Below are 12,459 nucleotides of genomic sequence, written 5' to 3'. Positions count from 1 at the left end.
GAAAATACACATCTTAGGAAGAAAAAAAAGATGGGTAGAAATTTCGAAAATTTCACTTTATACAATTTTTTTCCTTCAAAGAAACAAATATATAATACCCAAGAAGTTAATTAAGAAAGATAAATATTTATTTTGAAAATACATTGTATAATATTATTTACCAATTTAACAGCTGCCAGTCTAACTGTTGAAACTTTATCATGTAATAATGTAGAGGCAACAGGTAAAAAATAGTTTTTAATCTCCAAAGCATCGTATAAATCCGACGTCTTCCGCAGTTGCCTACAAGAAAAGGGAAAAATAAGTACAAAAGATATTTTTCAAGACGAAGTTAACATGAAATTGCAGAGGTGCAGTCATTTAAAAAAAAAAGAAAAAAAAAAGAAACACAAATGGCCATTTTTGCTTAAAAATAGTGATTAGAAAAATAGCACTTTTTTATTCAATACAAAAATATGAAAGGTAGTTACAATTCACTATGAGTTAAGAGATCTTGTTTGATTAAATTGAATGATTAACTATGGTCACATGAATACATAAAAAGTTCGAAGTGGAATTTGGTTATCTTAGGCATATTTATATCAGGGGGCAAAATTAAATAATATGTTGCAACGCTTCAATGCGGAAAAGTTGCTTGTTGGTAAAAAAATTTAAAAAAAGGATGAATCTGTTTAATATTTTCTGTTAGTGCATCATACTTAAAATGAATGAACACTTTCATGCCCTTTTCAACTTTTAAGTTAGCTTAAAAGTTTATGGGTTGATTGCATTGTTAAGGTTTCCTTTTTAATATCTACTGTACATCAAAAGATTGATTTCTTTTTTCCTGTCGGAGAATCGAGGCACAACTGATCGAGACTTTAATGTTGCTCGGCTATACAATCCCAAACTTTACGTTCACATATTTTATTCGAAATCTCTGCCGTTGCTTCCCAGAGCCTGAAGAGATTAATATCACACAAGAATTCCAATTAATAATTCTATCTTGAAAGTTTATCTCTGGTTTCTATCGGTCTTCTGGTTGGAATGGTTTGTCTTGCTTTTAAACATCATTCAACCTAAGGATTTGGTCTGCCTGAAATGGGAGAAAGGAAAAGTATTGCATCATTTGAATGATGCACTAAGGTGACACCGCTTTGAAAATCTACTGCTCAGTGTTGCTCGAGAGAAATTTGTTCAGCAAAGACCAAATTTCGTATTACGAAAGTCAAACCTCAAATTATTTTAATTCCATTCATTGGAATTTTGCGTGGTATATTCTCTCACAATGCCGTAAAGACTCAATTCTGGAACCATGCAAAAACTTTTTTTTAGTTACTTTTTTCGAAAAAAATTGATGCTCAGACATAGTCTTGCCTTTAATTATTATTATTTTTTCTGGCTATTAATTTTTCTTGAGTTCAGATTATTTTAAGAGGGCCCCCTTCATTAGCTCTTATTCTTTAGTAATTCCTTACCAGTTCATAAAAACACACTTTTCTGGCATTTTAACAACAATTTTAGAATTGTAGTTTTAGTTAAAACAAATTAGCTTTTGCTCAATGAATTTTTCCATTTTTTTTCTCCACCTTAGATATTTTTGAAAGAGAGAGAGAGAGAGAAATTTTATATTGGAGCAATTTACTTCAACTCTGTGAGCATAATATATAAAACCAATGCATTTTCACTTAGTAAAATGATCGAGAAAGATAGGACATTAGCATCATGTTATCTCCCAGTTTCCACAGTATCAAAAAGTGTTTGCAGAAAATAGCTATATTCATATTTGTTATTTCCCCTTGAACAGATAAACTTTGGTCATTTGTTCTTCTGATTTAAATCACGAGCACACACACACATATATGTAACAGATTTCTTCTTGTTTAATATCAGAAAATATTAGATAAATTTAGTATTTTTAATTAATTGCTGAGACATATGCATAATAGTTTCTACAGAATTATTATATTTTAACTTTTCAATTTTACATATGATTAAAAACTTACTAATCTTGGTTTCTATTGCTTTAATAAGTATTTAGTTTTTAACTGCTTTTTGTTAGAAGGAGAAAAACAAAAAAATGCTTCACCAATATTTGAACAGTAAGAGGAAGTCATTTACAAAAATTTAGAAAAGCAAAGTAAATTCCTACTCAGGTCAACAAAGAAAAATTTTGAAAATTTTTTAGTTACTTTTTCAAACTAAAAATAACAAATAAATAACTACAATTTTATGAATAACATGCATGATTAACATGTTCAATAGATAAAATACAGCTCTTACTCGGCGACAGCAAATCGAAACCTCCAATTTCTATCGTTATCAACTTTTGTGAATTCTTCAAACAGAGGTAAAAATTGCTTCCTATCCTGTGGGTTGAGATGCTGCAAAAAAAAGAAAGACTTCCTGTTAATATTTTCTCCCTTACAACATAAATATCATAAAACTTTTTATTAAAAAAGCTAATAAATAAAAATAAATTTGAAATTAAATTTAGAGCACCAAGAATTGCAACAGAATTATCTTCACACATAAAATAAAACATTCATTAACTGTTATAATAATAATAATAAAAAAAAGAGAAAAACTAGCGAGGTTAGAGATATTTCTTCTTTGTGCCCCAAGCATTAAAGTAATGCCACTTTCTTACGACAAGCTAATAGTTAAAAAAAAGAAGTACTGTAGAGCGCTGATTATCCGGATAGTTGGAAGGTTGTATAAAATCTAGTTTAAATGATCATTATTTATGCACTAACTTGCCTTCACACTTTTTCCAGGTTTAGGACTGGCAGTACTATCTAAAATAGCTCTTTAAAAAAAAATTTCAAATATTTTTTAATCATATTTGAACTTTCAAAATTTTTTTTTCGTCAATTACTGATTTAACCATATTTTTCTTTATTTTCCATTACAAAAGAAATTCAGCAAAGACTTTTGTTTCAAAGAAGATGCTCTTTTTGAGCAGCCATATACCTTATTCTTTTCAGGGGTGATTGTGAGCCCAAGTCAAAATTCCGGAAAATTTCTTGAGTTAAAAAAAACAAAAAACAGTTTAAATTGAAAAAAATTTAAACAAGGTTTTTTTCCTATATTTCTTAGTTTACTTAAAATATATTTAAAATTTTACACATACCTATACCATTTACACATAGCTATGATGACCTGGAGAAGTAATTAAAATGTACAAATATGTCTTTCTTTCTTGAGTTTATGATTATAACAACTATTTACTGATAAAAAATGAATATTAATCATGAATATAAGCTTATAAAGTATCTCTCTGGCTCTCCCTTACAAACAAATAAAATAAACTGTGTTTTTAAGTTCCACCTTTGAAAATTTGATTTCCGGAAACTTCTGTGATAAATGATATTTTGAAACGTCTGGACCTTCGATCTCCGGAAACTTCCAGATCACTGTTAGCGAAAATTCCGGAAATTCGGATTTTTTCCGGAGCACAATCACCCCTGTCTTTTTAAATAAATCAACTCAACTGGATCAACATCATTTTGACGTTCTAGCCAATTAATTACAATATCTAATGAATTGCATGCTTCTATATGAGAAGATCCGTTATCTTGAACTTGATCACCTACGTCTTCCTCTTCGTCTGCGGAGTTCCAAATTTCATTCAAAATTTTAGCAACTATTTCATAATCATTTGAAATACTGGGATGTTTTCAGTGTCTCGACACCAGTATTTTATTTCTTCTGCTGCATAACCTGGCATCTTTTCATCCAAATGATCCACTTTTTCAGAAATTCAGAAAAATTGTTGATAAGTTAAAAAGTATTCTAAACTTTAAAAAAAAAAAATTCGGAAACAGTTCGGATAATTGGACGTTCGGATAATCGGCGCTCTACTGTATTATAAAGCACAGGTTGTAAAGTAACATGAAATTAGTAGCCCGACAAGGAAAAATATTTTAAAAAAATAAATAAATACATAATTGTCAAATGCGATCCAGCCACAGTAAATATATTATACACTCATCACAAAAATACAGTTAATTAGTTATATTTACTAAATTTCTGAAAAATAGTAAATAAAAATAGCCATTTAATTCACAGGGTGTGTAGCCAAATTATTTAACAAAAATAAGCACCTTTTAAGCACTTTTCAAGCACTCAAAAAATATTTTAATTAGGCAGGGTTGGAAAGTCTTTGAGAATTAACGGCTTTATCTTGTTTTAACCTTCATGTAAAAAAAAAAAAAAATCTTTTGGCAATGTTTTTGACAAATGTCAAAAATCATGAACTGTGCCTTTTTGCATAATTCATAGCGAAAATCAACATAAAGAAAAATCTCATTTTGAAAAAGGGAAAAATTAAACACTTTTCAAAAACACCCAATGGAAAAGGCACTTTTACGAGCTTTAAAAAAACGAAAATAAGCATCTTTTAAAAACACTACGCACTCTGATTCATCAAAATAACATTTCTTTAAAATACATATATATCACATTGCTCTTAAGTGAGCAGCAACTTATATAGAAAAACAACAACTGCACACTATTTTACACAAATAACAGAGCACAAAATGTTTTAATAGTACGGTCCAGCATCCCATTCTAATTTATTGATATCAATATTAAATTAATATAAGTTATACAAAAAAAATTTATAGAATGTCTAAAATTTTTCATGACTTTTGAATACTAGCTGAATGATTTGCACTAAACTTGATAATTATGTTTAAGTAGAAGAGGTTCTCAGCGCAAACAAAATTTTAGTTAATAGTTTTACAGTTAAAAATTTCTTTATGAAAAACATTCAGTTTAAGCAATCATCATTTTTCAAACTTAGTTTTTAAAATAATAACACTTGTCTTACGAAAAAAATAATTTCTTTTGCCTCTTTCAAATTAATTTTGATATAGTTAATAGATTTGTTATGTGATTTACCCATTTGGGTTATCACTATTACAAGGCTTGTAGCCAAATTATTCAACAAAAAAATAAGCACAGTTTAAGTACTTTTCAAAGCACTCAAATAATATTTTTAAGCACTTAAAATATCATAATTAGGCAGGGTTGGAAAGTTTCTGACAATTGAAGGTTTTTATCTGTTTTTAACCAACAGGTTAAAAAAAAAATCTTTTGGCAGTGTTTTGACAATTGTCAAAATACGCTACGGACTGAAAATGCGCCAAAATAGTTTGGAGTTGAATTAATTATAAAAACGTTGAATAGAACAATGTGAACAGTGCCTTTCTGCATAATTTGTAGCGAAAATCAACATGGTAAATGAAAAATCTCCTTCTTGGAAAATGGAAAATCACTTTTTAAAAACACCCAATGAAAAAAGCACCTTTAACAGGGATGAAAGTACCAGTTAGCAAAAAAAGCTGAATTCTACATAAACGCAATCAAACATTATGAAATTAATAAATGTATGGAGCTTAAAAATCTAAACACATTTAAGCAATTTTTAAAAACATTAGGCACCCTGCTATTAGATGAGTTCGATTTATTCTATCGTTGTTGATTCTATCTTCTTTTGAAAAGTTTTTAAAAAAAATTTCTTTTCTACAGAAATGTACACATATTTGAACCATGCATTTAGATAACACTTTCTGGCGCGTTCAATTTCTGCCGATTGTATCAGAAATCGATCGTATTTTCGTAATTTATTTCCACGTGGATTTTAAATATACCGATATATTTCAAACAATATGAAGAATTCGAATTGTGCATTCGCTTTGTTACTTTTCAAGGCGATAATTCTATCGAAAGTTACTGCCATTGATTTCTCATAGTTTTTATCAATATCTTTATACGATATTATTTATCACAACAACCTTATCTCGAAACGAAACAAACATTTCAGAAGTCCGACTCGCGGGATTTCGCCTATCTGTTTTTGGCAATTACTACTACGGATTTCACAACTTTAAATTTTTTTTTTCTCGTGATGATTATTTACAAAATGCGAAGAAGGAACTAATTTGTGCTTTCGATCCCCAACAAAATGCGAGAACATCGCCTATAATATTAAAACAAATAATTATTACACGTTCAATAAATCTAAAAATAGTTTTTTTTTGTAAACACTTTTTTACACAAACTTTTGTTATTTTAACACTTACACAAACCTTTGTTATGTTAAATTAGTAATATGTATGTTTGTTTTTGTTAAAAGTATCATGCAGAAAGATATAAGTGCTAGAGAGTTTTGTCACAGATAGCTAAAAAAAAAATTTCGCCACAGGGTTTAGGATGTCCAAAACCTGCAATGAATCATACATTTTTTGTTAAATAAAAAAAAAGAGAAATTACTTCTAAAAAATCTGACAAGTGTCGAACTAAGCTCAGGCGAACCTCATCGACATCTTTGATGAGATCCAAGAAAATGGGTAGCAAATCTGAAATTGTAATATCATATCCTAATATTGAAGCCAGTTCATGAAGGGAGGATGCTACCGTTCTTCTAACAGTCCACTGAAAAGATAAAACAGATTTGTAACCCCAAAGTCTCATTTGAGAAAAAATAATTCAGAGTTAGTTTTTCTCTCTTTTTGCTCCATGAAATTAATTTATCCAATATTGATATTTTATTGTAGGCTCTATTAATGTGACAATTTTTAATTGTCATAAAAATTATATAAAAAATTATATAATTTGCCTATAAAAAAAGTATTTCTACCGTCTTTAAAAAATGAAATTCTTATAATCACAGGTATCATTTAGAGATGCAACGGATATTCGGCAGGCAGTATCTGTCCGGCTGATCCGGCTAGTAGGACGGATATTATGATTATCCAGCAGTAACATTTGGCTCGAAATAAAATATTGAGTAGAAAGTTAAAAATATATAATTCATCACAATGATGGTAGAAAATGTAATTTTAACATAAAAATCAATATTCTTTTCAAATATAATTTTTTTTATACTTGTAGTGTTTATAAAATAAAGAAATTATACTTAAAATATGTATTAGCAGGGGTAGCAGCAAAGTTTTTTTTAAAATTTTAGGAACTTTTTTCGAAACATTTTAGGTAAATTTTAGGGGTAATATATGATTTTGCTAGGATAAAAACAGATCACACGGTAGTTTATTACATAACAGAAGATTATTACAATTCATCCACACATATCATAAATAATTGCAAGCCATAAAATAAAGCTCTGAAATTTATTAAGTCAAGAATGAAATCTCTAAAGTGTAAAAATGAAATTTCAACTTTACATATTACCTATCAGAAATTAAGTGCATAATTCAGGAACAGGCAAAAGTGAGAATAAATGAAGAGAAAAAATAAATTAACACCAACTTGGATTTTTATTTAATTTTTACCTTCTTAATCAAAACTTTATTATTACCCTTTACCTTACTTTATTAAGAAAAACTATTGTGTGATATTATTAGATTTCAAATCAGCAATTTATATTAGAAGTTAGAGAAAAACAAATTAATCATGATCATTTTTCTAAAATATTCTTGATATGATTTGTGAGATTCCTTTACTGCCCTCAATAGTGTTGTGGTGATCTTCAACATTCCTACATAATTTCGAATGGTATCTTTGATTAGTCTAAGAGACATAATAGTATTCTCATGGTGACTCACATTAAGCATTGCCTTATTTATCGAAAAACCTCTCTCAGGATCAGAATTCCCATGTGGCAAAATTAAAACAGTTTTAAATAATGTAGTTAAATTCTTATATTTTAGATTATTGCTATTTTTATTTAGCCTATAACTCTAATTTTTTAGGAACACCAACAAAATTTCATCAGATTTTTAGGGATTTTAGGGTTTGCACATACTTTTATGAATTTTAGGGGGAATGCGACCCCTGACAATGTCCTACCCTTAAAGTTTGTATAGTAAATTTAGGGTCACACTGTATTGGGAATACAAATAAAAACACTGCTGGTATCAAAACTCAAAATCAAACAACTTTCCAAAAATTATCTATTTAAGATCTAGAACCATAGGCTTTGAAATTAAGTTGATTATAGAAGTAAAATAGTAAGTTGAAAGATGAGTACTACCTTCATATTGCGTGCAAGCATGTGGCATGTTTTCTTAATGCAAGGCCAATACCTCCTCCCCAGAGTTAAGGCCACGGCGGGGAAACTGTAAGCAATATATCCAAGTGTTTCATCATCACCTGAACTCATTTCCATGTTGCCCATTTCAAATGTTGAGTTGCTCACAACGGATACAAAGGAAGATAACAAGATAGGTGGGACAATATCCTGAAAACAACAGCATCAGTCAAGTCCTTTACAAAATATGCAGTCAACCAAACCTAATTTTTTGTACTAACAATACTACATAAAGTCTATGTGCACCCATCTTTTAAATTGATGGATTGAAACAAAAACTTATGCTACCTAAAGTTTAAGCGAACAATGATACATTAAAAAGTGGAATAAATTAGGGATGTAATTAATTCGGCCACTATTCGGCATTCGGCCCTTTTGCTGAATACTGAAGTTATTCGGACGAATAATGAAGTATAGGCTATTATTAATTATTTAGTTTTGTGAAAGCCTTATTGTTGGCATCAAGATATTTAAAATATTACAAAAAATACATAAAGTAGTTAATTTTTTTTTAAAATATAGAAAGTTTAAAAAAGCAAATTTGTTAATATTTATTTCATTTTTAATTTAAAATTTGAAAATTACTTTAATTACAATCAAAAGAGAAATTTTTAAAAAGTAAGTACTCGGCCACCGAATATTCGGTATTCGGCCCCGTCACTATTCGTTACATCACACTAGAATAAATACTTATACAAGTCTATAATAACTCATGTTTTTTCAGCTCAGCTCTATACACAACTCTGGATGTTTTAAAAACTAATTATGTAAAAAAAATTTAAAAAAATATATAATGATTAGAGATGAAAACTAATCTGTATAACTTGCTGCTTAAGAAAAGATTATTGCTAGCGGGTTGTACGATGAACTTTTAACAGATTTAGTCTCTATATTTCTTTTAGGCAGAAATATCCTGGATCTTAAAAATTTGGGAGAGTTATACTCAAATGAAACCATTCACGCTAAAATTCTTGATATTCAATTAGATTTTGTGTATTTAAAATAATTTATAAAAGAAATTATCTGAAACTAATTAATTTTTGGCAACAAAACTTAACTTACTAAATTTTCATCCAGTTTGAATAATAATGAATGTCTTCAATATTATTGACACAATTCTTGTAAAGCATAGGATATTTTAAAATATATTTCCAAATGTATGTTCTACAGCTTTTTACTCATTTCATAGCTGCCAACATAGATCAGAAAAAACCCAGTAGATTTTACGAAATAATATAAATTTCAAGATAATTCTTGCACAATGTACTAAATATTTTACACATAGGGAATCATAGGTACTTTTATAGACATTAAAATAGAAAAAACTGTAATATTCTCCACTCAAGATTGGCATCAAATATGCTCAAAAAATTGTGAATTATATTTTAGTCACAAGTTTGAATAAAAATAAGCATCTAATTCATAAGAATTCATTCATTTGAGAAAAAAAAAAATTTTTTTTTTTAAACTGATTTCTATAAATGAGGCTTGCTTCAATATTAGTAATACTTATTTAAATATTCAAGCAAGTAATTATCGGTGCAAAAATTCTATTTCGATAAGGATTTTTTTAAGGAAACTTAGTCAATTTTTTAAAATGTTCAAACAACAGAATTTTTATAAAACCAGTAAACCAGGAGAAACTGGCAAAATCCAGTCGAGTTGGCATCTATGCCATTTGTTAGCGGAATTTTAAATAATGTCTTCTTCAGGGTGCACAGCACAGCCAAATCGTTCAAAAAAATACAAATAAAAAAAGCTCTTTTTAAGCATTATATACATAACACAATGCAAAATAATTTTCATAGACTTAACCATGAAATTGGGAGGGGGGTGTATTCCATTTTAAAAATTTGATTAGACCTAAATCCATGATTTCTCATGACTTACACTGAATATTCATTATTTATAGCAACTCTTTTAACGAGTGTTAACATAAAAGGGATACAACAAACCTGATCTTCTGGTGACATAATCTGATAATTCCGTTTACTCTTCTCTTTCATTAAAGATTCAGTATTGGTACTGTACATTGGAATTGTACATTTAACAGGTTCTACATCTTCTGCAAAAATAGAAATCAAAGTTTCTTAATCAACGGAACAAAACAAAATACAGATAGTGTCAAGAAATACATAAATCATATAATTATTACTGAGGGGTAGACACAAAAACAGAACTATCATCAGGGTTGAAATAAAAATGCAGTGTTTTCACTGCACATATTATACACAATTGTTGTGCTCTTGTGTGAGCTATATTGGACTAACTATAATGGTTTTCATTGCTGGAAAAACTTAAGAGAAGAAAAAAAAAAAGGCCAACATACTTTTAACAAATAATGTTATAATAAACAAACTATGTAGTTTAATATAGCTCAAATATCTCAGACTGTACTTCAGACGAAAATAAGAAACAAAATTCCCGTTATTTTCCCTATTTCTAAAGAAAAACTGGAATTACCTAAAATACCTAACCTAAAATAACAGGAATTCCCTGTTATTTCAGGGATTTCTATCAAAATAAAATTGGTCTGTAATGAGAGCCATATAAAGTGTGACCGCACAACCGGAAGGAGGCGACTGGCTTTAAACTTAATGCTTTTTTTAAAATTTTCTTCAGAGATAAAAGGAACTATTTAAACTGAATAACTCTTAAAAATTACATTGGAATCTTACATAGAAATCTTACCCTCTATGTTGAAATTTTTTTTTTAAATTACAACACTTCATTTTTACCAAAAGTTGTCATCCGCCCTGTAAGCTAAACATTTTTCAAAACTTGAAAAGAAAGAAAATTTTAAAATTATTCTACAAGAAAAAAAAAACATGACATATTTCTCTTTTAGAACATATGCTTTCTAAAATCTCTATTGGACAAAACAGGAATTTTCGAAATTGCAATGATTCTGTTGTAGATTTCATTTTAAAAAGCGACCGATTCAATAAACCAACCTTTTTTAGCATGTCTACAATCGCATGAGAAAGGCATAAGAATCACGCATTACTCCTAAAGGAGACTATGCTGATGAATAAAGTTAAATTTGGTGTTAATAGTTTTTTTTTATACTAAACATACAATGAACATTTAAGAACTTTTTCATCAAAAATATGATTATCATCTTATCCTTTTTGCACATTTGACTTCATGACTTTTTCTAACAATTATATACAGTGAATAATATTATATATTTTTGTATTTTGTCTGTTTCGAATAATACCAGTCGTTTACCTATTTCTACCACGACCGGCCATTTGACCGGAAGAACAATTTATTGCTTTATAAGGTTATCGGATCAGAAATTAAGATGTAATGCGTATTCAACGAGTTGCACATTTCTACAAAGACTGTTGCGTAGTGAGTTCAATAGGAATAACTGTACATTCAAATTTCAAGAAAGTACCTAACATTTTAGATTGGCATTTCTGTGTCAGAAAAAGTGACAAAAACTACAATTTTAGGTAAGTAGCATATATTTTATTTTGATAGCTTCACTTCATTTCTAACTAACAGTTAGTTTTTACCCAGAAAAATGTCTAAACAATCAAGACCAGCACCAGCTCTTAGAAGAAATAAAATTAATTATAAGAATAATTATAGCAATGATAATAATTCGAAGAAATATGTTTGCGGAAAATGTACATTGGAGATATATATAATTACAATTTTGTTTAATTATGGCTTTGGTAGAAATAGGTTAAGTGTTGGTGTGTTTAGTTTTAACAGCTAGCCTGTAGACTTTTAGTCTGACTTAGTTAAATTGAATGCTTAAATATAACTCACCATCCGTATCATCCAACTTGAAGGTTAAGACAGATTCTTTGAAGGAGGATCGCAGCATTTCTGTATCATCGTCAAGTAACTGATCTTGAGATGCTAAAGTGTTGATGCAAGCTGTTTGAACAAGCATCTGCTTCACACCACCCACTTTAGAAGCACTGCAAATATTGAAACATGCATTAAGATATTTGTTTTCATATATATACCAAGGTTAAACACGTGATCAATATTTAAAAAGATAAATACACATAGACACAGTGAAACTTCTCGGAAGCGACAGCTCTCTACTCCACAGTAATATATTAAATGGAAGTGGGTCGTTCCTCCATCCACTTTATAAAATGTTATCTAAGATACCCGATTGTTCGTGAACCATTTTAATTTTAGCCAGTGTCATTTAGTTGGCGCGGAAATCCCACTTGTTTTGGCCTCGTGAAAACCGGATGCATAGCTCCCAACACAGATATGAAGAAATCAAGTAGATAATAGAAAATACAAATTTTATAATAATCATTGCAAAATATACTGAATATTTTACACATAGGGAATTTAAGGGATTTTTATAGTCATCAAAATAAAAAAAAACTGCAATATTTTCCCGTTTTGATTTCACACTGAATGAATGATCTTGGAATGTTATGCAT

General features: G+C 29.0%; 1 protein-coding gene across 3 annotated transcripts in view; it reads right to left on the bottom strand.

Moving 5' to 3' along the window:
- LOC107445964 (serine/threonine-protein phosphatase 4 regulatory subunit 1) overlaps positions 1 to 12,459 on the bottom strand; it is a 99,066-nt gene that overhangs the window by 11,590 nt on the left and 75,017 nt on the right. For all 3 annotated transcript variants that reach the window (XM_087149336.1, XM_087149338.1, XM_087149337.1), the window contains 6 exons: positions 11,819 to 11,973; positions 9,991 to 10,100; positions 7,979 to 8,185; positions 6,259 to 6,420; positions 2,263 to 2,363; positions 162 to 282 (listed from right to left, as the gene is read on the bottom strand). In XM_087149336.1, the coding sequence (XP_087005462.1) occupies positions 162 to 282; positions 2,263 to 2,363; positions 6,259 to 6,420; positions 7,979 to 8,185; positions 9,991 to 10,100; positions 11,819 to 11,973 (856 nt within the window). The remainder of the gene's footprint in view (positions 1 to 161; positions 283 to 2,262; positions 2,364 to 6,258; positions 6,421 to 7,978; positions 8,186 to 9,990; positions 10,101 to 11,818; positions 11,974 to 12,459) is intronic.

This window comes from Parasteatoda tepidariorum, chromosome 8 (assembly GCF_982258835.1).
Source record: "Parasteatoda tepidariorum strain Cologne lab strain chromosome 8, Ptep-v5.0, whole genome shotgun sequence".
Lineage (NCBI taxonomy): Eukaryota > Metazoa > Arthropoda > Arachnida > Araneae > Theridiidae > Parasteatoda > Parasteatoda tepidariorum.
Note: the sequence above shows the minus strand (reverse complement) of the source record. Positions and strands in the feature narration are given on the sequence as shown.